Consider the following 27,365-nt stretch of genomic DNA (forward strand, 5'->3'; position numbering starts at 1 on the left):
GTGTGTGTGTACGTGCGGGTGTGCATGCAAATACTGAGACTTAAGCTCAGGGGCTCCCTTAGCTTTTCTCACTCAAGGCTGGCTTTTATTTTTCTGATTAATTATAAATAAGGGTCTCTCAGGTTTTTCTGCCCTGGCAGACTTCGAACTGTGATCCTCAGATCTCAGCTTCCTGAGAAGCTAGGCGCCAACTACAAGCACCCAGCTAGCGCAACCTATTTTAATTCCAGTTTCTTCATCAGTAAACAAGGGAATCAGACTTACTTAACCTGCCAGGACCCAAGAAAGAAATGTTTTCTGTTGGATTCTGAGTGCCAGACCATGCTTGGCAGGTGATGGGTGGCCAGTAACCAAGGAAAGCACTAATAGATGGTACATGCAGAGCTCCTGGAACACAGTATTCACTCATTATGTGATAATTAAAAATGTTGTGCCCCATGAGGCTGTGCAGAGACTCAGGAAGGAACTCAAGAGCCTGAAGCTTTAGGTAAGCCATGCCCCCACCCTTCCCTCTCTGTTGGCATAGTCTGATTCTCTTGCTATTGCCTGGCCTCAGGCAAAGCTGGCCCTGGCCAGCTTTCCATCATCTCTCTAGAAGTTACTTGTCTGTCCCTGGAAACTCCAAAACTGCAGAGCCAGCCTTCCCATGTGTGCCCAGCCTGGCAGCAGCAGCAGTTATAAAAAACCATGGCTCAGGTGGGGAGGGACCAGGCTAGCTCTGCCTCTGGACCCCTGGAGTCATCTTGGGTGGGTCCACTGTCCCCTTTGGGCCCAGAAGCTGAGATGCTGGGACTACACTGCCTGGGGTTAGGAATGAGGTAGCATAGGGAAGGCATAGGGGTTGCAGATTGGAAAGGTCTCTCGAGCTCACGTCTACCTCTAACTCCTCTCTGTGTACTAGAGTGCTAGAGAAAGTATAGGCAGTTTTATGGGTTGTGTTTGCTTGGATTTTTTGTTTTATATTGGTGTTTTGCAGACCAGTTCTGTTGTTTTAAAAAGATTCAAAACCACTAGACCAGATGTCATTATACTACCTGTCAGCTCTCCCTCAGAAGCCTGTACCATTCCACATTCCGAGAGTCTTAAAATCCCCCGTCCTGGACTTCTAAACTTCAAAGGTCCTAAGTTCTGGATTCTAAGTGCAGCTGTACAAAATACACCCAAAAACAATCCCACCCCACCATGAGGCCTGGGGGGCCTTGGGTCATAAAACAGGGTTGCTTCAACCACAGGTCCTGAAGAACTGTTGTGGGATCCACAGTAGCAGTGCCCAGGCCAAGCTGAGAACAAGTGAGGTAGGCCTCTTGGGAGACACATGGTTCAGCACCTTGGTTAGAAGCGTAGTGAGCAGCCCACCCCTGAAATGGGTCCACCACAACAACCCACTTGGCTGGGAAAGACAAGTTGACTGGAGGTGCAGTGGGCTAAGGATTCAAAGTCGGGTCACCTTCATATCTGTAGAGGTTGTCCCCTGCAGTCACAGGAGGGCAGCACTTGCTTCCAGCACAGCTCTTGGCACTAGGCAGAGCACCTTGCCAGGAATGGTGACACCTGGCCCTAACTAGATCCCCCACGAGCTATATTGTCCCACAGAAACTCCATCTGCTCAGTCTTATGGCTTCCCAGTACCCAGCTCAGGTCAATCCAGTAAGTCCAATGCCAGGTTGGAAGCCCTCCACACACAAATTCCTCTGTGCCCATCAGGCCTTCGAGGGGCAGGAACCACAGGTAAGCCAGGGTACCAGCCTCACTCACCCCTTGCGGATAATAACAATGATGGCCCCCAGAAGGAGAATAAGGACAGCCAGGCCACCTGCACAGATGCCCAGGATGAGGCCCATTTCCTCCGACCTCTGCGACACCTCCAGGGGTCGCTTGCTTTCCTTGCAGGCAGCTGGGGAGGGCAAAGCAGGAGAAGATTAGAGGGGACACAGGAATCACAGAGCCCTGCCTGAAGAGGTGTGAGCCCCAAAGAACAGACCTGGCTGCTCAAACATACACAAAGGGCAGCTCAGCTCCTGGGCACTGCCTTGGCTCCGTCTCTTCCCCACACTCCTCATGCCTCCTGTATTCAGTGTTAGGTGAAAACTGTTCCCCCTTTCCACTACTCCCAGACTCCCTATCTTCCAGAAGAAGGAGAGAAAGCACCTTTGGGGCCTGCAGACCTGCCCCTCTTGACCTCCTGAAAGTGTTTGTATCTAATGGCATGGTCAGGGCATGTCAAAACACAAGCAACCTCATTCCATGTCTAGAAGAGGATAGCCCCAGTCTACCTTCTCCAGTGTCTCTAGATACACAAACCAGAACCAGTACCCCCACCTTCAAGGTCTAAGCACAGTGACTCTTCCCTGCTGAATGGGCTGGTCCTGAGGACCTACCTCCCCAGAGCTGAGCAGGGAAGAGAGCAGTCCACCAGGAGGAACTTGAAGGAACCCAACAGACTTACCTTTCCTGGCAATGCGGATGCAATTCAGCCGGGTTTCCTGGAAGCACAGACAGAGTAATCTCAGTACTACTAAGGACACAAACCTCCTTAGACAGGAACCTTAGTCTGGATTTCTTGGGCCTGGCAAGGGCTTTGTCAAGTACAAATTATATGACATTACACTAGGCAGGAGGACTAGGGGCTGGAGCCTAGAAAGGAGGGGCCAATAAATACAGGAGTAACAAGAAAGAGTAGATACTAGGGCCCCATAAATAAGGGTGGAACTAGGCCTAGGGGCCTTGTACAACTAAAGAAGCCCAGGAAAGAGCAATCTGAAGTGGGAGGAGCCTGGAGTGGGGTTTGGCCTTGGAAGGAGACCAGGCTTCCGAAGGCCAATGAGATGATCCCCTTGGGGAAGAGGTGCCTGCATAGAAAACAGGGGTTCAGGAAAGATAAGGACTAGGCTGGGCTCTGGACAAAAAGCAATGCAGGGAAGAAGGTTCAGAAACAGAAGTAGGGCTCTGTGGGGAAAAGCCTGGAGCCAGGAGGGTAGAGATCAAGGGAAGAAGATGGGACTATGGGAAGGGGAGAAATTGAGCCTGAGGGTATGTGGAGAAACTCAACCTTCCAAACCACCACCCCACCCTCCCTCACCATGGCCCAGCTGGCCCCTCACCCCCTTCAGGTGGCTGGCTGCCTGAAAGTAGATGAGATAGGACTTCCTGGGCTCAAGTGGTGGGTTCCAGAAGCCCCGATAGGTCTGATTATCGCCCACGGTGAATGGGGTGGCCTCAGGAAGACTGCTGGCTGCCAGTTCAGCCCCAAAGTAGTGTACCAGGCCTCGAGCCAGCGCTGTCTCGAAGGTCAGAGGCACTGGAAAGCAGTCCTGGCCACCTGGCTCCCGCCGCAGCCGCCTCAGCCTCTCTTCCTCCACAATCACCTGGTACACACTGGACAGGGAAGGGACAGTGCAAGTGACCACAGCAGGCCAGGTGACCTGCAGAACCATCTGGTGGCCAGGGCTAGGATCACGCCCCTTGAGGATTACCTCCATCGTTGTGCCTTTTTCTAGCTGAGTAAGTGATCTAACCTCCCCAGGCCTCTATTAATTCCTCTGTAAAACAGGAGTAATTCAGAGTGCAGAAAGAAAGACCAGACAGGTTTAGCTACAGTGTGTGCACAGTTGCTACTGCCACTCTCCAAGGCCCAGGGAATCATGGTCATGCTCTGTTAGAACCATGTTTTAAGCCCGACCCCTGCCTCTCTTCTCAGTGAGTCCTCTGGTGTCTGATCCAACGCTACCAATGGTTCCTTTCTGGGATTTGGTTAATTATGAACAGGGTTATACCAAACTCACTCGGTCACTCATTCATTTATTCATTCAGAAAATGTTTACTCAGATGAGAGGCCCTGTGCTGAGAACTGGGGGATCTGATCTTCCCTGGACTGACTTCTAGTAGAAGATATGGTCACTAAGCAATCAAGGACATTCTTGAAGCTACATCTCAAGTGCCCTGTCAGTCCTTACAAGCCTCTCCTCTGCCAATCTGAGGCCTTGTCTCCGATCCTGCCCACCCACCCACTCTGACTTGCCCTACCCCTGAAGGCTCTGGGCCTATTTATCTCAGCTCTCTGCTGAATGGGGTTTTGCTGTGAGCTTCTCCAACTCCATTGTGGGACAAAGCTGAGGGTGATTATGTGAGGCAGTGAGACATTTAGATATTTCCCATGACAGCACCAGCATATCTCCACCTCAGACATTCTCTGTGGCAGTGGGGGATGGGGGTAGGGGGAACTTTTCTGGCTTTTTCTCTGTAGGTTTCCAGTGAATTGGGGCATAAGCCACCACATGGATTTGTTCTCCATTTCTAGCCCACTGTAAAAACCAGCCTAGGCTTTTTTTCTACCTCTGCTTCCACAGACTGGAGTCAGGCTTCTCACTATCTCAGGTCACCCAGAAATGATGGCAACTGACTTTAACTGTTCCAGAATGTTCATCTTTATGGAGTAAGAAAATTGAGGCCCAGGACAACAAGGGACATGCTAGGTCACAAAGCCGTCCAGCCTTATCCTCCTCCATGTTCCTTCTCTCTGTTCCTACCCAACCTTGTCAACAACTCCTGATGACCCTGCCTAGTCAAGTTCACTGAATCCATCAAGAGGACAAGGAAGAAGGACAGTTTCTAAAATCTCCCCAACCAAGTTGCACAAAGGTCCAGGGTCCTAACAAAAGCAAAACACGTCACAGTTACCCTCACTTTTTCCTGAGTGTCCCTGTTGCTCTGGGAAAAAGCTCAGGACAGATCTGCTATGGTAAATAAATAAGAAGACCCAGCAGATGAGGGAGAGTGAAGAAGAAGCAAAGATATACCTAGGACACTGTTAGGGGCTGACTCACCAAGGACCATCACTTATTCCTCCTGCATGCACCTTTGCAGATGAAGGCCCAAAGAATGGGAAGACCCTGTGGCTTCCAGAGGAGAAACAGGCTTTACAGACAAACCTGTAGTCTGAATCCCAGCCTTGCCACTCATAGCCTTGAGACCTTAAGGGCAAGTTCTCGGGTTGTCTATGCCAGTTTCCTGACACGCACAGTGAGGGCATGGGGTTTCATAAGGCTAAAATGACTGTGCACACCAAGTCCCTAGCACATCTAGCCAGCATTGAGTACATCCACACTCCTCAAGCTTACACATGGGCACAATCCTATCTCCCCTACACATGCCTCTCACATGCTCACACCTCCGTGCCACCCATCACACCACATCATGGAGTTTTGATGTTGTTGTTTGTTTCTGTGCCTATATAGGAGCATGAACTCAGCCTCACAAAAGCCAAACCCCATTTGGCTTTTTTCACTCAAGGCTGGTGCTCTACCACTTGAGCCAAACTTCTATTTCCTTTTTTCTTCCTTCCTTCCTTCCTTTTTTTTTTTTTGGCTAGTTAATTGAAGCTAAGAGTCTTCAAACCTCAGTCCTCAGATCTCAGTCTCCTGAGTAGGTAGGATAAAGGTTGTGAGCCACCAGTGCCTGGCTTATGTCACCTCTTTATCATACAAGATACACCCGCCCTAGGGTTTATCCCACTCACGCCTGCCCCCAGCAAAGACAGCCAGCATACAGAGCAGCCCCCCTTCCTCTGGAGAGAAGAGGTGAAAACCATACCATCACCACTCTAGAAGCAGCCCTGTCTGGAAGACTGCACTCGCCTTCTGCAAAGCCCACCCCTGTGTCTCCAGGAATGGAGCTAGAAGACACGGGGCTCCCAGAGTTTCACTTCTCCCAAGTGCCTGAGGGAAGTCCTCCTAGAACAGCCTGGGCAGTCCCTTCTCCAGGCTAGACACTGCCCAGGGAGCATGACAGCCACCCATGATGGCCTTAAGGGGGTGACTATCAGCTCTACCTGCCCAGGATCCCAGGATGGCCTCTTCCAACTCAGCCCCAGTGAAAGGCTGAGGGCAGCAAGGGAGCTGGCCTGGGGTGGGGCTCCAGATCACAGAAGGGGCCTCTCAATGCAGGCCTTCTCACCTGATAGGTGCACCTCGGCCCTGAGCTGGCCTCAGAAGCACGGTGATGGTGTTCTCAGACTCGCCCAGGGGTGATGGCATGTCGGCATAATCAAAGCTGGGAGCTGGGGAAGGACACAGGGACATGACATGGCATGGAGCCTAGCCACCAGATCAGGAGGACCAGACCTCCAGCCTCATCCATCTCCATCCTCCATCCTCAGACCCTCTGGGGCCTTGGCATCCTGTTCCCTCTGACTCAAACTTCCCTGACTCTGGACCTTGGGTACTGACCTCTGAAATCAACCCTAGGTTCCAATGACCATAGTCTCCTGACCCTTCTGACATAATCCTCCCTAATCCCTGACGTGGACCCCCAAACTGACCTTTACCTAAGCAAGGGTCCCTCAGGATGCCCCTACGCCCCTCCCCTGGTGCTCCAGGTACCTTGGGATGGATCTCCTACAGAGGCTGGGCCAGGCTCAGACCAGCTCACCTGAGATGTTGGTGGTGATCTCAGTGAGGGCTGCCTGGCCAAATCCCTTGCCTGTGCGAGCTCGCACAGAGAACAGATAGGTGGTGCCAGGGTGTAGGTTGGAGAACACATGGTAGGTCTCATTTCGAAGCTTGGAAATGGTACGTCGTGGGCCTGGCACATTCACTGCTGGGTCTGATGACTCGATGCTCTGATAGCTGATCTGAGGGCAGGATGAACAGAGAGTTGGAACAAGGGCAGATATAGGCAGCCTTGATCCAACAGCCTGACATATGACATGTTCCAGGGAAGCTAGGGGTGCACTGGGTAGAGGGAGGCCAAGCAGGACTGTGGGTTCCCTTCCAGCAAGGCTTCTGGGCACTTTACCTTTTCTTCCTGCCCCCAGGGCCCCTGTCCAAAGCCCACAGGTCACAGACCCTGTGATAGTAGTCATAGTAGAAGGAACCAAGATGCCCACCTCTGATTTCCCTTATCCTCCAACCTTCACCTCCCACCTGGGGCCCCCTTTTACCTCATACTGAGTGATGAGGCCATTAGGTTCCTGAGGCTCCTCCCATTTAAGGAAGATCATGTCCTCCAGTGGAGTGAAGGTCAAGGACTCAGCTGCAATCCCACCAGGCACTGTGAGGGGAAGAGGCCAAGGCAGAGGAAAGCTGGCTTTGGCTCCAAAAAACATTGTTCTCATCCCAGCCTTGCCACTTTCTAGCTGGATCACTTGTACTACTCAACATGGGACTCAGTTCTTTACGCTAGGAATCGAGGATGATGCAGCCCCTCCCTCCCCGGGCCTAAATGATGTGGCGTGCATAAAGCCTCGAGGGACCCATCCACCATGTCTCATACTCAGCTTGCTCCCTAATCTTCCAAAAGGGCAGCTGAATTTGCACTGCTGTGCAGATGGCATTCGGCCAGGGACAATGTTTGAAGTCTCCTATTTGGATCCAGTTGATAATTATAAACAAAAAGAAAGAGAGAGAGAGAGAGATTTTCTAGAGAAATGAAAACCGTTACATTAGGGCATTGGGATTGTGGGTAGAGATGTTTTCCTGTCTAAAAGTGTCTAATTACATAAACAATATGTTCAGTGATAAAATCTAAACAAGCATAAAAGAAAATTAATCGCTCCAACAACTGCACCATCCAAATATAAGTACTGTTAACATTTTTGTGTGAACACTTGGAGGCATAGCTTGGGTTTGATGTTAATACATACTCTTGTGTGTGTAGATGTCGGGGGAGGGCTGTAAACACCTATATACACCTACCCACAGATATTGAGGCTTAAATTTAGGGCCTGGGAACTGTCCTTCAGCTTTTTCACTCAAGGTTCATGCTCTTCCACTTGAGCCACAGATCCACTTCTGGCTTTTTGATGGTTAATTGAAAGTAAATCTTATGAAAATTCCTGCCTGGGTGGGCTTTGAACCTTGATCCTCAGATCTCAATTTTCTGAGTAACTAGGATTACAGCTGCAAGTCACCAGTGCCTGGCTTAGTGCACACTCTTTACAACAGGCTTAACAAGAATTTCACTTAGGAAGAAAACAGCTAAACCATTGTAGGGAAGTGGAAGTTCTCTATGGGGACAGCCTGTGGGAGGCAAGAAGAAGAAAGAAGAGAGAAAAAGGAGGAGGAGTAAGTGGAGAAGGAAGAGGAGGAGGCTGAAAAAAGAAGGGGAAAGAGAGGGGGGGAAGGAAGGGGAGGAGGGGAAGGGGAAAGAAAGGAGGAAGAAAGAGAAGAGGGGGAGGGGAAGGGGGAGAGGAGGAAGAGAGTAATTCTAAATAACTCTTGAGTCAAAGAAAAACAAAAACAAAAATTCGAAAATAAATTAATTGAATGATACCAAAGATCTTTCAAAACTTATGGGAAGGGCCAGAAGTTTGGCCTAGTGGTAGAGTGCTTGCCTAGCATGCACGAAGCCTGGGTTCCATTCCTCAGTACCACATACACAGAAAAAAGCCAGAAGTGGTGCTATGTCTCAAGGGTAGAGCACTAGCCTCGAGAAAGCCCAAAGACAGTGCCCAGGCCCTGAGTTCAAGCCCCAGGACTGGCAAAAAGAAAAAAAAAATATATAGGGGAAGACTGGGTTTATAGCTCAGTGGTAGAACTCCTGCTGAGCATGCACAAGGCTCTACACAAACATTTATGGGATGCAGCTAAAGTAGGGCTTAAAGGGATACAAGTAGCTTTAAATGCACATTTTAAAAGCCAGGTGGTAATGGTATATACTATAATCCCACAAAACTTCCAAGGATCAAATACAAGGCCATCCTAGCCTGCATAATATGACCTTGTCCTGAAAAAGGGAGAGCTGGGGGAGAAAGAGAGAAAGGAAAAAGGAGGGGGAGAGGAAAAGAGAAGAGAAGGGGAGGGGAGGGAAGGGAGAAAGTGATGGAGGAAGGATCCAAATTAATGGTCTAAGAAGTTTCCATTAAAAAAAAAAAAAAAAACAGGGGCCGGGAGTTTGGCCTAGTGGTTAAAAGTGCTTGCCTAGCATGCATGAAGACCCGGGTTCGATTCCTCAGTACCACATACATAGAAAAAAGCCGAAAGTGGTGCTGAGGCTCAAGTGGTAGAGCTCTAGCTTTAAGAAAGTCCAAGCCCAGAGCTCAGGCCCTGAGCTCAAGCCCAGGATTGGCAAAAATAAATAAATAAATAAATAAATAAATAAAAACAGCAAAACCAAATTCAAAAAAGTATATCAATAAAAAACAAATGAACAATTAAAAAATTAATGAAGTCAAAAGTTAGGCTCTTTGGAAAAATTAATAAAACATATATATCTTCAGCAAGAACAAATAGAAAACATACAAATTCTCAATATCAGGATGAAAAAAGGAAATCATTTTAGATCCTACAGACACAAGATAAATGAGAATATTATCAATATGTTTATGTAGATACATCTAGGTAAATTGAAAATTCCCATTTTATCTTTTTAGACACAAAACAAAATACACCAAATTTGACACAGGAATAGAAAATCTGAATATTCCTGTATCTAACCATTATTAAAAATCCTTGCTTCAAAGAAAACTCCAGATCTAAATAGCTTCACTGCTGAATACTCCCAAACCCATGCAGAAGAAACTATACCAATCCAGCTCAATGAATATTAGTCTAGTCTTGCTGGAAATGATGATTAGCTACCATTGCTTTGTTATTGTGTCATTGGTGTGACACTAAACCAAAATCCCCCACGTAATTTTTAGTCTCAGATCTGGCACTGGGTGCCTGGGAATCAGGCTGGCATGCTTACCATCTTCATCAGTCTGGAAGGTGACCTCCTTGCCCTCTTTGCGCCCCTCAGGGTTTGTGAGGACCAGGCGTACATGGACACTGCGGTAAGGTTGCAGGTTCTTGATGGTGTAGCGGCTAGTGCCCCGCTCCATCTTCACACACTCTCGGATGGTCTGGTTGTGGCTGCTGCCCGGGATATAGTGATAGCAAAGGGACACAGTGTAGGTGTGGCACCGTGTCACGTTGTAACCCAGTGGTTCCCACTGCAGGGTCAGTTGACGGGCCTGGATTTCAGCAAAAGCCAGGCCTTTGGGGGCCCTCATGGGCTCTAGGGAAGCAGAAAAGAAATGGGAATGGAGGAAAAGAGAAGGGAGAGGAAGAGAGAATCAATCAGTTGCCAGAAGTCTTCCTTCCTCTGCTCCCAGGAGTTCACAGGACTCCTGGAACTGACCACATGTGAATCCCACTCTGCCAATTGTAGCTGGCAATCACTGTGTTACTGCACCCCCTCTGAACCTTAGTTTCCTTAAAGGTAAAAATGGGAAATCATCAATAGGCTCTACTTCATGGGATCATTGTGATGCTTAAGGCAATACAGCTAATGCACAATAAAGCCTCAAAAATGTTAGCTACTGCCAGGCATAGTGGCACATTTCTGCAATCTCACCACTCAGAAGATTCAGGGTAAAACACATCAGCAGGGGCCGGGCGTTTGGCCTAGTGATAGAGTGCTTGCCTAGCATGCACGAAAACCCAGGTTCGATTCCTTGGTGCCACATACATAGAAAAAAAAACAGAATGGTGCTTTGGCTCAAGTGGTAGAGCTCTAGCCTTGAGAAAAACCCCAGGACAGTGCTCAGGCCCTGAGTCTAAGCCCAGAACTAGTAAAAAAAAAAAATCAGCAACAAAATTACACCTAACTGGCTTTCTGAACACAAAGTCTTTCCATATGGCCTAGGCTGGCCTTGATCTCCTAATCCTCTTGACCTAGCCCTACCCCAAGCACCCAAACACATATACACACATGCACACACCATGCTAGGATTACAGGTATACACTACCATACTAGGGTAAATTGTTTTTAATAGCACGATTTTCAGAATGGGAGAAAAATCTTGGCCAGCTAATCAATATAGCTATATACTTTTTCAAATTCTTTGAGCATTCTGAATTCAGAATATTCAAAAGAACAAATAGGCAAATGGACTGAACTGACAATTCTCAGTACAACTAGCTAATAGATACATGTAGAAATGTTCCACATCCTAAACCATAAAGGAAAGGTAAATCAAACCTACACTAAGATTCCACCTCACTCCAGTCAGAACATAAACAAAGACAAATACTGATGAAGATTCTGAGGGGAAAGGAAGTCTCCTACACTGATGGTGGAAATGTAAACCATGAAAATCAGTATGAAGATTCCCGAAAGAAAACTAAACTAAAAATAGACCATCCTTATGATCTGCCACACATATATTGAGCATATGTCTGAAGGAGATTAAATCAATATAGAGTAGAAAACTTATACACTCATGTTTATTGCAGACCTATTCACTAATGCCTAATAGCAAAATCAGCCCAGGTTGCCAACAAATGATAAATGGATAAAGAAAACATGGCATATATACATATCATGAACTATTACCCAGCCATAAAGAAAAAGGAGATTATGCCATTTGGGGGAAAATAGATGGAACTGGAGTTGGTCATGTTGAGTCAGATAAGCCAAGTTGAGAAAGCCAAATACTATATCTTTGTACTTATTTGCGGAATATAGACCTGAAATGATGATGATGATGACAATAATAACAATAAATACAATGTAATCATCAAGACAACGTAATGAACCTAGTAAACAGTGTTTGGAAAAGGGGGAAGGAGCAGTTTTCCAGCATTTTTCTAGAGGCAAGTATAGAAATATAATGGAGAGGGGGACATTTTTTTCAGAATGTACTGTTCACATCCATGGAATTACAGTGAAACTGCTTTATATTATAAACAAATGCTAATTCAAAAATAAAATAATTATTTTTAAAAGGCACAGTTTACCTCATAATCGAAGATCATCCTAAACTACATTGGGCTGGTCTAAATCAATCTGTTGCTGTATTTGTTTTAGCATTAGTTCTTATTAAAGACTTAAACTTATTGTGAAAACATCTTATAGATATACATATGATACAATTATATACAGAAACCAGGGGAAATAATAGCCAAATAGTTCATTATGCCAATAAATTATTGGAAAACAGAAACATAAATGTATACTATTATGTCCTAGGTAGGATTCTAATGATAAGATTCAATTACAGTGGTGAGTTCCCTGGCTACTAAAGCAAAAGGGGAAACACAATCTATAATAGGATGATTTTTTTTAATGGCTGTTACTATTTGAAGAGCTTAGGAAAGGTCAAGCATTTTTCTAGAAAGCTTAAAAAAAATTATCTCATGTAATTCTCCAAAGAGACAGGTACTGTAACTAGCACTATCTGTAATACAGATATGGGACTAGCAAAACAGAGATTAAGTAACCTGTACAAAGTCATACAGACAGTAAGTGGTGAAACTGGGTCCCAACCTGAGCTGGCTGGCTCCAGAACTCATGCTCTAAGCACTGTTTTGTTTTTTGGGGTTTTTTTGCCTACAATGCCATGAGGAATGCCATCACAGTTGAGGCCGGTAGTTTGGCCTAGTGGTAGAGTGATTGCTTTGCATGCACAAAGACCCAGGTTTGATTCCTCAGTACCACATATTTAGAAAAAGCCAGAAATGGTGCTGTGGCTCAAGTGGTAGATATCTAGCCTTGAGAAAGTCCAAGGACATTGGTCAGGTCCTGAGTTCAAGCCCAGGACTGACAAACACCACCCACACTCCCACATCAGGAGATAGATAGTTACACAGGGCAAGCTATATCACAGCCTCCAGGGAACCTGAAATGTATTCTGTTCTTTATTTTGTTTTGTGTTGGTACTGGGCCTAGAACTCAAGGTCCAGGCACTGTCCCGTAGCTTTTTTGCTCGAGCTAAGTGCTCTTGCACTTGAGCCACAGCTCTTCTGGATTTGGGCTGGTCACAGACTTTCCTGCCAAGACTGGTTTCAAATCTTGACCCTCAGATCTCAGTCTCCTGAGTAGCTAGGATTACAGGTGTGAGACACTGGGACCCAGTTAAAGATAGCATTCTTCTGTGTTTGGAGTGGAGGAACAGGTTTTTGTGTGTGCTTAGTTACCATCCTGCTCAGAAGTCTTGCATGATTTACTGCATTCAGGTTCTGGTCGAGGCCAGTGTGTGTACACTGCCCTAGCGTATCTATAGAAGCTAACCATGACTTGTTTTATTTTCTGAGTCAGGGCTTCTCCTCAGCCAGCCTCTCCATCCTCCTGCCTCAGCTCCTGAAGGTTGGAATTAAAGGCATGCACCACCAAACCCAGCTAGGTACCTGCTTTGTTTGTATTAGTGAGAATGGGTCTCAGTCCCCATAGTTCTTCTATAGTATCTCTGCCCTGGAAATGCCAGCATACTCCTTCCCACCCTTGAGCTTAGTGGAAGCATCCTCCTGCAGGATTTAAAGAAGAGAATGGGAGGCTGAAGGCACACTGGTGTCATGGGTTAGAGGGAGTTCCTGACAAGCAAGCACACGGGTGCCCTATTTCATGGAAGCAGCTATCCCTCAGCTCCTGGCAACTGCCAGAGCTCTGGCAACTGCAGAGCTCCAGGCCTGTGGCCACCAAAGCATCTCAGTTTTCAAAAGAGCCAGGAATTCAGATTTTTATGGGAAAGCTTCAGATTTGTAAACACTGGCAACTGCTTGTGCTTCTTAAAAGTGCCTTGGAGGATCCAAGATAGCAGCTCCTGACTTGAGGGCCTGACTGCCTTGTGTGGGCATCTCACTGTCCACAGCTGTGTGATCTGGCATCTACCAGCTAGTCTGGGAGTCTTGGAGAAAAAGGCCAACTTCTGTCCCCCACACCCTCACCCCCTGATCAAATCCCTAGATCTGAGCAGATTCATGGCTCAAGCACAATGTTGACTACAGACTGATATGTTGATTGAAGGGTGTGAATCCATGAGTCTCTCTGTGCCCAAAAACCATCTGGTACCCAGGCATTCTCTACAGCTGCCAACACATGCTGGCAACGCAGAGCTTGGAAAGGGCAAAGAACCTTCCCTCTGAATTCCTCAGAACCATGGATCACTGAAAGATCAGAGGTCAGATCACACATTAAAGCAAGGAGGGTAATGGTTAATATCTGTTATATCATCCCTGAACAAGTTGATTTTAATAATGCTAGTGAGGCTGCAAAGGCTCTGGAACATTGTACTGTGTGTTGTGAGAGGACCTGTGGATTGGGGTGAAATGCCTCAGAGTTCACATCAATCTCTATCCTTCATAGGGCTGGAACTTCAAGCACATTACTATGTCTCTAGAACACAAACATCAAGCTAAGCATTGGTGGTCCATGCCTATAATCCTAGCTAACTCAAGAGGCTATGCGGATTATGGCTCAAAATCAGCCCAGACAGAAAAGTCAGTGCAACTCTTATGCCCAATTAATCAGCAAAAAGAAACAAGTAGAGCTCTGGCTCAAGTGGCAGAGAATAAGGTTTGAGGGGAAAAAAAAAAAGTGAAACAAGACATAAGACACTGAGTTTAAGACCCAGTACCAGGACATGCAGACAGAGAGAGAGAGAGAGAGAGAGAGAGAGAGAGAGAGAGAGAGAGAGAGGGAGGGAGGGAGGGAGGGAGGGAGGGAGGGAGGGAGGGAGGGAGGGAGGGAGGGAGGGAGGGAGAGGACATTTGCTTCCTGGATTGCTAGATGGAAATAGTAACATGTACTTTTAAAGAGCAAATATGAGATTCAGATGAGACAATATGAGCCAAACTATCCATCTTCTAGTGCCTAATAAACACATGTGCAATAACACAAGATACTAACAGTATAAATTAGCAAATTCATGTTTTAAAGCAACAGTATGATAGTCAAGGCCTTTTTCTGATTATCTACACTAAAGAATATAACTCAAGACAGAAAAATAAGCTGGGTGGGCCCGGGAGTTTGGCCTAGCGGTTAAAGTGCTTGCCTAGCATGCACAAAGACCCGGGTTCGATTCCTCGGTATCCCACATACACAACCAAGCCGGAAGTGGCAGAGACGAGACACAACCAAACCGGAAAAGTGGCAGAGACAAGACTGCGACGGCGACAGAGAGCGAAAGAAGCGAGCTGAGCTGAAGTGAACAGAGCCCAACCGAGTGGTGGCGGGAGCGAGCAGGGCCAGAAGGAGAAAGGGGCCAAAAAAAAAAAAAAGAAAAGAAAAATAAGCTGGGTACAAGTAGTTCACACCTAGATACTCAGGAGGTTGAGATCTGAGAGCTGTAGTTCAAAGCCAGTCTTAGCAAGAAAGTCCATGAGACTCTTATTTCCAGTTAACTAGTAAAAAGCCAGAAGCTTTTTGTGGCACAAATGGTAAAATAATAACCTTGAACAAAAAAAGCTAAGAAACAGTGCCCAGGCTCTGAGTTCAGGCTCCAGTACCAGCACAAATACATAGACATACACATACATACACATACACACACACACACACACGAATATATATATATATATATATCATTCAAGGGAGAAACACAGAAGTATGAGCACTAATATTTTTCACTGTAGTATGCTTTAAAATAACAAACCTGGAAACATACAGTCTTGTCAGCCAGGGACATTCAATCGACTTCCACAGGCAATAAAATGCCATAATAGACAGCACAGCACAAGCCACAGCATCAATAAATGAAGCAGAACTCTGGGTGTTTTCTACAAGTGTGTAAAAATGTGCACTGCACACATATGGGCAGAATTGAACAAGGCAGAAAAATTAAAACAGCTGTTGGACTAGGATGGCAAGATTTAGAATGTTTCTTTAAGCTTTTTACTGATGCTGTATTATTGTTTTCACAGTAAATAACAGAGTGGGAGGGGAGTTGTGGTGAGTTGTGGAGGAAATGACAACACAGCTGGCCTAGGCACCTGAGCATGGAGCAGGCAGCCAAGTCCACAAAGAGAAGCATGTAATTAAAAGGGCCAGGATGAGGTGTGCCTGCCTGCCTGGCCCCTGCCCCAGCTCCTACCTTGGCCAACGGGGGTAGTGTTTATTGGTTCCTGTCGTAAAGAGGGGGCTCAGTCCAAGACACTGGCGTTGGCTGCTGCTGCTGCTGCTGCTGTTAAAAGCACTTGATTGTAAATCAAGAATTTCCAGCTTTGCTTCTGGCTCTGCTTATGGACTCCCCTGTGTAGATATGGACAAGCAACTAAACCTCTAAATCTCAGGTTACTCATCTGTAAAGAGGGAATAATCAAAATCTGTCACTGTGAAACCTAGATACTTGATCATAGAAAAGGCCCTTCTCTGGGTCTGTTTCGCCAGTTGCACACTAATGGGAAAGCCTTGGAGATTTTCTACAAAGCCCCAAAGCTCTGACTTTTTTTAAAGCTCATACTGAGATTTAACTCATCAGAACCTGGGCTCTCACTTGGCATTTTTTCTCAAGGCTGGATGGAGTTCTACCACTTGAGCCACATTCCCTGCTTCTGGCTTTTTGCTGGCTTTTTTTTGAATTGGAAGTAATAGTCCTACAGACTTTTTTCTGCCTGAGCTGACTTCTAATCATGATTCTCAGATCTCAGCCTCCTGAAGAGCTAAAAAATCAAGTCTGGGCCACCAGAATCTACCTTGTTGATTCCTTTCATTCTAAGTGACAGAATAGAGGTACCCTGGAAAGTAAAATGACAGCTGGCATTTACAGGGTGCTTGTCATGGGTCCAACACTGAATTTCATATGCTGTGCTTTTAATGTATGTGATTGTCCACAATTAACCTAAGACATGGGAAGGGCCTGTGGTTAGGCTCCACATCGCTTTCTTACACATAAACCCACTTCCTAAAAACTTAAGGACCTAGTCAGGGGTCTTCAACTTCAGCACCTGACATTTTTGTACTAGATAATTCTTGGTAATGAGGGACTGAGTCATGTGGCCGTTTATCAGGCCCCTGGCCTCCACCAAAGCCCAATTGTAACAATCATTTTGTCTCCAGACACTACAAAACATCTCTTAGGAGATAAAATCGCCCTGTGAAGACCCACTAATGTGAAAGATCTCCCCCAATCTCCGGGCTTTAAATGCCATCCACCCATCTCCACACTGATGCCTCTGAGATTTATACTTGCATCCTGAACTCTTCCCAGAAGCCCATTCTCATATATCCGCCTGTCTGATGAATGGCACTACCTGAGTGTCTAATGGTATCTCAAAGTCCACATCTCCAATGCAGTGCTCCTGATCTATGACACCTGTCACACCACCTCCTGCACAGTCTGCCTTTTGGCAATAAGTGACAGCTCCATCCCACCAGCAGCTCAGGCAAAACACCTCGGAGCATCTTGGACTTGTCGCTATTTCTCACTTCCTTATCCACGGTCAATCCATCAGCAAATGCTGGAGGCTCTGGCTTCAAAACAAACCAGAATGCAACTAACTTTTCACCACTGCTGACTGTCACTTGCTCTCTGCTCTTGGCTGCCATCATCTCCACAATGGATCACTGCAGGAACCTCCTCCCTGGTCTCCCTCTAGCCTCTGCCAGGCTAGAGTCCATCATCCACTGAACACAAGTAGCCCATGTCCACTCCTGCTCTCCAGGCCCCACCATGGCTTCTAGCTCATTGCCTGAGTCCTAGAGCCCCAGCTTCACTTCAAGGTACCTTTCTACCATCTCCCCTTAGTCATGAAAGCCAACTACCTGCAGCTCTGGTTATATTGATGCTCTAGCCTCCAAGTCTTTGTACTTATCTGCCTAGAATATGCCCTCTCCCAGCACTCCCCATGTGCTTATGAATTCACATACATGCACACACATGCATGTGTATACACACATGTACACAAAGACACACACACACACACCTCCTTCACATTTCTGATCAAATGTCAACTTCTTAGCATCCAGTCCCTTGAGCCTGTTTCATACAACAACGCTCCATACCCACCCCCCATACCCTTCCTCGAGTTTTTCCTCCCTGCAGCACTTCAGCCATCTGACAGACTATTCCTGCCACTTGTTTACTTATCTATCATCTGTCTCCTCTGCCAGCACATGCACTCCTTACAGTGTCCTGAGGCCCTCACTTGCTAGTGGTCTTTGTCTCCATCTCACTCGAAACGCCCCTAGCAGCTGCAATAGTGCCCAGCACAGGACAGGTGCTCAGTAAACTGAGCTGCAGGAGTCTAACACACTATGAGTTACAAGAAGATTCTTATTATTCCCATTTAATAAACTGAAGTTTATAGAGGTTCAATAATGTGATCTAGACCTTCTGTCAGAAAGCAATCCCAGGATTTCAATCCTCAGGAACACTGAGACCTACCTCCCAAGGGGCTCCCAAAAGCTGGCATAGAATGGGATTTTAGATAGTTCTAAAATCCAGACCTCTCAGAACGCTTAAAATAAAAACTAATGACAACATTCAATGCTGGCAAAGGATAAAGAAAACTAGGTGACTCATATATTGAGGTGAATATGTAAAATAATATAGCCACTCTACAGTTTCTGATTAAAAAGAGACATGAAATGATCATACAATTCATCAATGGCACACTTGGTTATTTTTCCCAGAAAAAATGAAAAACCTATCCACAAACACTCATAGGCTTTACTTATATTGGCCAAAAGCCAGAACCTGTCCAGATGTCCTTCAGAAGATGAATGGTTAAACCAGTTGTAGTACCTACATACCATGGAATACTACTCTGTTGGGGACTGACTGTGGGGTCAGTGACCGTGACTGTGGGGTCAGTGACCTTGGACCCTCACAATTGAGTACACAAGGAAGTAAGCTCTTAACATGATTTTGGGCTGTGTCAATAGCTTCTCATTTAACCTGTTTGGGACTTGATAGCTTCTCATTCAACCTATTTGAGACTTGATACTGTTTGTACGAATGTAGCCCCTGGCAGTTCCCTAGTTTAAAGAAGTGTATTTAAGGTCAGAACTGGAAATAAACTGGGCTACGGTCCTGGGCTACAGGCTTCTTAAGCTGTGGCTCCTGATTTGGGCTGTAGCCCTCCTGAACCCCATCTGTTTGTCTCTCTTCTATTTTTTCCTAGTCCTTGCCCCCTATTTCAGGAATCCCAATCTACGAACCCTGGTTTGCTGCCGGCTGGGCCCGGCACTACTCAGCAATCACAAAGGAATGAGAAGGATATGTAAATGATCAGTAAGCATATGAAAAATATTCTGTACTATTAGCTATCAGAGAATTGCAAGTCATAAACACAATAAGGCCTGGCTCAGTAGTTCACACATGTAATCCAGGCTACCCAGGAGGCAGAGATTAGAAAAATCATAATTCAAGTCCAGCTTAGGCAAAAGATTAGTGAGACCCTCATCTCAACAAATAACAGACATGGTAATGCAGGTCTGTGATCCCATTTATGGGAAGCATAGTTAAAAGGATACTAGCCTCGAAGTCAGCCTCTGGTTTAAAAAGAAAACCTAAGACCATCTCTTTAATAAATAAATAAATAAAGCAGGCCCAGTGCCAGTGGCTCACAATCCTAGCTACTCAGGAGCCTGAGTTCTGAGGACCATGGTTCAAAGCCTGCCTGGCATAAAAGTCCCCATGAGACTCATATCTCAACCACCCAAAAACAAGAAGTAAAGTTGTAGCTCAAAGTGGTAGGGTAGAGTGCTAGCCTTGAGCAAAACAGCACAGAGACAGGCCCTGACTTCAAGCCCCACAACTGACAAAAAAAAAAAAGCAGAAGGGCAAGTGGCCATGATAGAGTACTTGCCTTGCAAGTATGATAAACTGCATAGAAGTAAACATAACATATATATATATATAATGTGTGCAAGCAAAACTGAGGCAGACAGAGTAAAATCTCTTTTATTAATGACAATATATTCAGCATACTATACCATATAGTTTTTCAAAATGATGCCATTTCAGAAAGCAGAGTAAAAAATATAAGGAATGGGGGCCGGGAGTTTGGCCTAGTGGTAGAGTGCTTGCCTAGCATGCAAGAAGACCCTAATTCGATTCCTCAGGACCACATACATAGAAAACAGCCAGAAGCAGTTCAAGAAGTGGCTCAAATAGTAGAGCTCTAGCCTTCAGATAGCCCAAGGATAGTGCTCAGGCCCTGAGTTCAAGCCCCAGGACTGGCAGAAAAAAAAAATGTTTTTTTTCAGAAGAGTACAAGGAATGGGGCTAGAGGGATTGCTCAGTGGTTAAAACACCTACGTAGTGAGTATAAGCCCCTAAATCCACCAAAAGAAAAGAGTATAAGTGTCTCTGTACTTTTCTTACAACTCCATATGATCTCTACTTATGGAAGAACATGCCAATAAAAAAAATACAAAAATCACAAAGAACAATGCTCTAGTCCCAAGTTTTCTTCTTGTTTAACAGTCTCCTTTGGTACAGGTATACCACAAATCCTAACAACTATTATTACTTCACCCTTCTTGAGGAAGAGCAGACCTCAGGTTCAATGACAAGCCAAAAAGGGTCTAGTTGTTTATTTTAATCAAGATGATATAAAGTACTAACAACATGAATTCTGGAGACTTCTAGCTAAGAGTTCTAATCTGATTCCTGTACTTAATAGCTGTACGTTCTTTGGCTAGTCACTTAACATCTCTGCATCTCAGTCAGCTCATCAGTAGAATGGGTATAACAACAGCACCTTACTGTGGTTCTGGGGTAAGTTTTAAATCAATAAATGTGTTTAAGTGTTTGACCCAACTTAAAGCTTTACCGTAATAGAGTTGGAGGGAAAATGTTATGAGCATAGACTCCATTTTGCTTAGAATATGCCCTTCCTCCCCTCCACTGCCCTGAACCCATACCAGCTGTCCGGACCAGGACTCTGCCAGCAGGTTGTAGCTGCACCTACCTGCACATTTGGTGCGGCTAAGGAGCGGTGGCCCTGGGCGCCCCGTGCCACCGTCCCCGGGACGTGTGAGCAGCACACTGATCTCATACTCGGTGTCAGGGTCCAGGTGCCACAACTTGTAGGTCTGCAGGTTTACCGCGTGCACTTCAGCCCAAGGGCCGCGCGCCATGCGGTACTCGATCTCCTTGCGCACGATGGGCCCATCGCCGATGATGGAGTTGGTGTTGAGCTGGATGATGAGGTAGGTGGGGCCCGCTCGCAGCAGCTGTGGAGGCGCGATGGGAGTCGGGGGCTCTGCCAGGAGATGGGAGGTAGAGGTGAAGTCGGTAGTGCCTCCGAAAGATCACACACCTGGAACTGTATCCCACCGTATCTCCACCCTCAAGACTCCTCGTGGTGCTTGCTCCACATCCTCAACCAGACCTGCTCCAGGACCTCAGCCCGTGAGACCGGACCCACCCACCGTTCGGGATAGATTCCAGGCCTAGGTGCAGCTGGCCCCATCCCTCCTTTGCCCCGCCCCCATCCGGCTCAGACCCCGCCCCTCCCCTGCCCGGCCACGCCCCTCCGCCAGTGCCTGAGTGCAGACCCTTGACGATGAGCTCCGCGAAGTTAGAGACCCCTGCGCCGCGCGGGGCCTGGGACACGCAGCGATATAGGTCCTGCTCGGCGCGGCCCACGCCGGCCAGCGGGAAAGTGGCCAGGAAGCGCCGGTGGCTGATATGCCGAACGCTGGCCGCAGGCACTAGCACTCCGCTCTGCCTCTGCAGAAGAGAGATGGCAGGGTCAGAGCTGGAGAAGCTGAAACCCCAAACAGGGGCCTGGCCTGATGGGGGCCCCACAAAGTTAGAACACAGTCTCGGGGTGTCAGGACTCATAAGACTCGGAAGCCTGAAAGGAAGCCAGTGCCTCAGAGAAACTACTGACTAACACCATCTCCCACCTTGGCCAAGGTCTGCGTCCTGCTCACCTGCAGGAAGAAGCGCTCTGCCTCAGCCGCTCGGCCTGCTGCCATGCACTGAAATGATGCATTCTGGCCCGCGTTGACCTCCACATCACCCAGGCGGGAGAAGTGGGGAGCCTTTGCTGCGAGAAGAATCCTGTAGCATGAGCTGGGCCTGAGCCCATGAGCCTCCACACAAACCCCTCACCCCTCCACCTCCCAGAGGGTTGACTCTCACCGCAGGGATAGCTGAGAAGCAGAATGTCATCTAGGCCCATATAGCCCCTGTGATCTGGAGAGATGAGGGCCTCAAACAGCACCTGGGGGGGGGGGGGAGAGGAAGGTCCTTGTCACACCAGTCTCCATACAGCCCCACTGAGAAGGTGCCCACAAGGGCCTTCTTTCAGCTGGACCAGAGGTCCCCTTCCTCCCCCCCCACCAATCAGCTGCTTCAGTGGTGAGGTGTCAACAGGCAACAAGATCAAGTTCACTATCAAAGCCAGAGGCTCCATCCCTGGATAATTATCCAAGGAAAACCCTTCCCAGTCAAATAGGTTTCTAGTTTACCCCTGATCCTAGCCCTAAGCTAGTAACAATGACCTATGATGCAGAACCTGAACTCTCCCCAGTATAACTCCCATCTTGACCACAGATTGACTCCTGATGCCCAGTACAGACTAATTCCAATCTAGTCTGACGTCAAAGAGGCATCCCTCTGCCCTCACCCCAACCACAAGTTGACCACAGCCCACCTGGTATTCATTGGGCCAGAAGGTACTGACAGCCAACTCAGCCTGGTGCCACTGATGGCCATGGGATCCAGTCATATTCCAGACGGCACTGCCCAGGGGGCCCCCATTAACACGCACATAGACACCCAGGGTGCCTGGGCTGTGCCCATCCCGGCTGTACAGGAAGTAGCTGAATTGTACACAGTGGGTGTCATTCTCACTCAGGCTCTGGAAAATGACATGGGCCCGCTGGCCTGGGGCATGCTGGGAAGCATTAACCATCAAATAGGCACCTGGAAAGAGAGAAGGAAAAGGCAAGAACCCAGGAGACCTTAGGGGAGGCTAGGGTCAGGTGCACACAGAGAGGCAGAGATAAAACATCCTAGGCTTTTGAGCCCACCAAGAACCAGGAATTTGGGACTATTGTCCCAGCTACATATGACTCACAGAGTACATCTCTTCTTCCCTTTCCAGTGACTGCTGGAGCATCAGAAAACATTCAAACTCAGCTTTGCCAAACCCTGTTATGTTCCCTTAACCATCCGCAGACCTCAGCTGGAGCCTGTGCCTTGCCTGAGACAGTTTTCTCCATATCTGTGCTGTCCTTGGAGGCTCAGACTAACTAGGTCATTCATCTCACAAGTTAAGAGCCTGACACATGGCAGCCCCCCGCTCCTGCCCCGGCACTCCACCATTCCTGTGGGCTTCACTCCTGGCCCCAGATCATTCATACAGTAGTGTGGACTCTGTTGTGCCCCCCTCACAGGCACAGAATGCAAGCTCCATGAATATGTAGGACAAGTCGAATGAAAGGATTAGCTTCCCTTTCAGCCTCCACCCTGGTCTATAGATTCCAAGGACACACACACACACACACACACACACACACACACACACACACACACACACACACACAAAATGCCTATTTCCAACCTGTAAAAGGCAGCCCTGCTCCTTTCCTGGAGATGCAAGCTGTGTGCTAGGGAGAAGGAGGAGGGAAGAGATTGGGGCTTCATTCATCAAGGATGTGGTTGGGGATTGTGGCTCCCCACCGACTCCTGCCTGGGGATAAGCCCAGCAGCAGCCCCGAAGGTACCCATAGCTACCCAGCACCTCCTTCCAGACTTGGCTGCCAGCCAACCCAGGCACACCCAGATCCCTGCTCTAGGAGGGCTCCCTAGGGATCCAGCTGCAGACTCTCATTCATCGCTGAGCCAGGAGCCGGGTGGAGTTATCTCAAGGGCAGGGAAGACAAGGGAACTCCAGGTAGCCAGCCCGCCCACAACAGAACCCATCTCCAGAGGGATATACACTTTCTCTTTTTTTTTTTTTTTTTTTTTTTTTTTTTGGTGGGTCATGGGGCTTGAACTTAGCCTAGGCATTGTTCCTGACCTCTTCAGCTCAAGTCTACCACCCTACCCTTGAGCCAAGCCCTACTTCCCCGTTTTCTAGAGGTTAACTGGAGATAAGAGTCTCAGGTCCTTTGTTACCTGATATATTGTATATACGTTTATTTGTTTATTTAAAATAGGAAAGGGAAGGGGGGGAAACAAGATAATTGGGAGGGGGTAGGGGAGGGAAATGGGAACAAAAACATGAGAAGGGGTATCAATTTGTGAGAAGTAATGCACCTACTATCTGGCAAATATAACTGTAACCCCTCTACACATTGCCCCGACAATAAAAAAAATAAATAAAAATAAAGAGTTTCAGGTACTTGTGTGCTCAGGCTGGCTTTGAACCTTCATCCTCAGATCTCAGCCTCCTGAGCAGCTAGGATTACAGGCATCAGCCGTCATACTTAGCTTCACATACTCTCCTGTTGCATTCCTGCTGCTGCTTTTCTCTCCTCTCCCCATAACAGTTCCAACTCCAGCCTGATGCTGCATTCCTGCCTCTTCCTCCTGATCCCTCTTGCCTCTCCCAGTCTCCCAGTCTTCATCTCTCATCTGCTTTCATTTACTTCCTTTGTCTTTAAGTACAAATCTCCCTCCTTCCTTCCCTAGACTGAGACCTAAGCTTCTCTCTCTCTCTGTCTCTCTCTCTGTCTCTCTCTCTCCCCCCCCCCTCTCTCTCTCTCCCTCCCTCCCTCCCTCCCTCCCTCCCTCTCTCTCTCTCTCTCTCTCTCAATGGATAAGTAGGTTTCTGCCTGACTGAAAGAAGGGAGGAGACTGCAAGGAGCAGGACTCCAGGAGGTACATCTAAATTAACCCTCTTACATGGGAATGCCAACTACGTATGAAGCTTCAGCTTGGTCCTGGAGTCTGCCCCGAAGGGTGGGAACCTTCACAGATCATTCTCATACACAGCAGATACCAGCTAGGAGAGCAGAAAGAGAAGATAAAGACTGGGAGCTAACACAGAGGCCACCCAGCCAGGCAGGCCCTGAGGGACCCGTCTCCTACTGGCTTTAAAGTCCTACCCTGGACTGAAAACCTCTACTTGCCTCCCCCACTCTCGCTAGTAGATGCCATCTCCACCAGGCTGTGAGCAGAGCTATGGCAGTCCCCACCCACCACTGTGATAGGGCAGAAGGGAGAAGAGGCCTTTGAGCTGTCCATCCTGGAGTTCAGTCAGAAAGCCCCCTTTGGTTCTCACACTATGTCCTGAGACACAGACCCGGTCTCAGTGGATCATCTAGTCTCCATCTGTACCACTTTCACAGTAAAACTAACTTGACAAGTGCAATGAAGAGCCTAGAGAGCTCACATTCAGGGTCATGCATGGCCTTACAGAGGTAGAAACAGGTGAGGCTCAGAGGATTTGCATTCTATATCCAAGGTCACACAGTCAGAGGGTAGAACCCCTAGCAGGAGCGGGAAGGGGAATGCTGATGACAGCAGGCTCACCATGGGGCAGGTCCGCAGGGGCCCGGGTGCCAGGGTGGATCCTCACTTGCTCCCACTGGAAGTCGTCATACTGGGCCTGGCTGTACTCGCAGGGCACCACGGGGTCACTCGCCTCCTCAAAGGTGCAGCCAGCTGTAAGTACAAGGTCTGGTTAGCTCAGGCTGGGGCAGGGTGACTGACCAGGCAAATTCCTCTGGGACCTCTAAGTTCCCCCACTGTGCCTCCTACTTCAGACCTACTCACTCCTTGCCTCTTCTCTCCTCGCCTCTATGCTTCCTCCATAAACAAATGTCTTCCTCCTTTACCTTCTCTCCAGAGGAGTCTTCTCACTTTCTCCTTCCAACACAAGACCTCTCTACATGTCCCCTGCCCCAGTATAATCCTAGGACGGATGAAAGGATGGGCTGGGAGTTGCTTAGTGCTAAGTACAGTTCCGTTGATGCCTCACCCTCTGAGTCCAGTGCTTCTATAACTCCTGCAGGACAGACAGATGTCCATGGGAGCCCAGAGCCAACCAAGTTAGTCCTCTGCTTGTAGGTATGCGGTACATGAAGTACAATTATGTACTTGATTTGGAACCAATAGTAACAGCTTCCATGAGAAGGGGAAGGAAGAGGGGGGAACTGGAATAGATGGAAGTCCTGTGAGATTTTTATTTGGAGATGGGGTTGGCTTTGAATTGCAGTATTTTGTTTGTTTGCCAGTCCTGGGCCTTGAACTCAAGGCCTGAGCACTGTCCTTGGACTTTCTCCAAGCTAGAGCTCTACCACTTGAGCCTCAGCACCATTTCTGGCTTTTTTCTATGTATATGGTACTGAGGGATTGAACCCAGGTCTTCGTGCATGCTAGGTAAGCACTCTACCAGTAGGCCAAACTCCAGACCCGAATTGCAGTATTTTTTAATTATCTTTAAATAGGTATCCAACTCAGTTTCCAGTCTAACCAATCAGTTTGTAAGTACAAAGCATCTTGGTCAATGTCACTCCCCCAACATTCTCTCCCATCTGTTGATTATTGATTTTCACTAGCTCATCAATTCCTATAAGTTATTGACTGCCCCCTAATACACCTGAGAGCAACTGGTTCAGAAAGGAGCACTCATTCCCCTGCATTCGGCATTCCCGGCCCTGCACTCATTCCCCAACCATAGGGTAGGCTGTACCAGGAGTGCCATAAGGCACTGAGACCCAAGTAAATGCCTGGGCAAGTGGCTAGAGAGCAGGCACAGTCATGTCAAGTCCTGTCCTGGGTGCCTGTCTGCCCCTAGTGCTTCTCCTATTTGATAGATGATATGACAAAGATACAGTATGATGAAAGCAATGGTTGTGGCATGGGATAGACTTGAAGTTGAATCTGGACTCGACTATTTGTTAACTCTGATGACCATGGACAAGTCTCTCTCTCTCTCTCTCTCTCTCTCTCTCTCTCTCTCTCTCTCTCTCTCTCTCCCTCTCTCTTTTATCTCTCTCTCCTTCCCTCCCTCTCCCTCCCTTCTTCCTTCCCTCTCTCTCTCTCTTCTCCCTCACCCCAATTTGTTATTGTACTGAGGTTTGAACTTAGGGCTTCATGCTTGTTCAATGTGTTTATGTGTTTGTTCACCATGTTCTACCACTTGAACTATATCTCCAATCTGACATTTTACTGGTTAATTGGAGATAAGAGTCCTCAGACTTTCCCTTCCAGGATGGCTTCAAACCACAATCCTCATATCTTAGCCTCCTAAGTAGCTAGTATTACAGATGTGAGCCACCAGCACCTGGCAAACCACCACTCTTTCTGAGCCTCCGTTTATCTAGGAGTAGAGGTGGTAGGATTCAGTATGATGGTTCATTAGCACAGTGCTGAGCACAGCCAGGATCAGCAATTCTGAATGGGTGCCACTTGTACCCATGTAGATTTGAATATAGAAAGGACAAATGATTTGAACGTCCATGCCTCCTACCAGAAAGAAGAGAAGGCACAAACTAGCTGCTTCTCAGCCTCTAGAAAAAGAGGGAGGGGAGGAGATAGTAACCAGGGAGGGAGAGGCTCATGCAGGCATGCAGGGAGCGACTTCCCTTCGAGGAAGCTCTGTGTCTGTTGCAGTGGCGTGTCCTCAAGTGGCCTGTGGCCATATGAAGGGACACTTAGAAACACAACCAGCAGAGCCAGGCTCTTACCTGTAATCCTAGCTCCTGAGGAGGGTGAGATCTAAGGGCTATGGTTTGAAGCCAGCCAGAGCAGAAAATTC

General features: G+C 47.5%; 1 protein-coding gene across 1 annotated transcript in view; it reads right to left on the reverse strand.

Moving 5' to 3' along the window:
- Positions 1–27,365, reverse strand: part of Ptpru (protein tyrosine phosphatase receptor type U) — a 68,923-nt gene that overhangs the window by 29,993 nt on the left and 11,565 nt on the right. The window contains exons 2-14 of the mRNA XM_090334006.1: positions 25,136–25,267; positions 22,308–22,579; positions 21,794–21,875; positions 21,583–21,698; positions 21,202–21,376; positions 20,613–20,906; positions 9,685–9,993; positions 6,938–7,047; positions 6,427–6,628; positions 5,953–6,055; positions 3,102–3,375; positions 2,447–2,483; positions 1,756–1,894 (exon numbers count right to left, since the gene is read on the reverse strand). Of these exons, the coding sequence (XP_090190132.1) occupies positions 1,756–1,894; positions 2,447–2,483; positions 3,102–3,375; positions 5,953–6,055; positions 6,427–6,628; positions 6,938–7,047; positions 9,685–9,993; positions 20,613–20,906; positions 21,202–21,376; positions 21,583–21,698; positions 21,794–21,875; positions 22,308–22,579; positions 25,136–25,267 (2,245 nt within the window). The remainder of the gene's footprint in view (positions 1–1,755; positions 1,895–2,446; positions 2,484–3,101; positions 3,376–5,952; positions 6,056–6,426; positions 6,629–6,937; positions 7,048–9,684; positions 9,994–20,612; positions 20,907–21,201; positions 21,377–21,582; positions 21,699–21,793; positions 21,876–22,307; positions 22,580–25,135; positions 25,268–27,365) is intronic.

The sequence above is a fragment of the Megascapheus bottae genome, chromosome 6 (genome assembly GCF_031878675.1).
Source record: "Megascapheus bottae isolate mThoBot1 chromosome 6, mThoBot2.hap1, whole genome shotgun sequence".
Classification (NCBI taxonomy): Eukaryota; Metazoa; Chordata; class Mammalia; order Rodentia; family Geomyidae; genus Megascapheus; species Megascapheus bottae.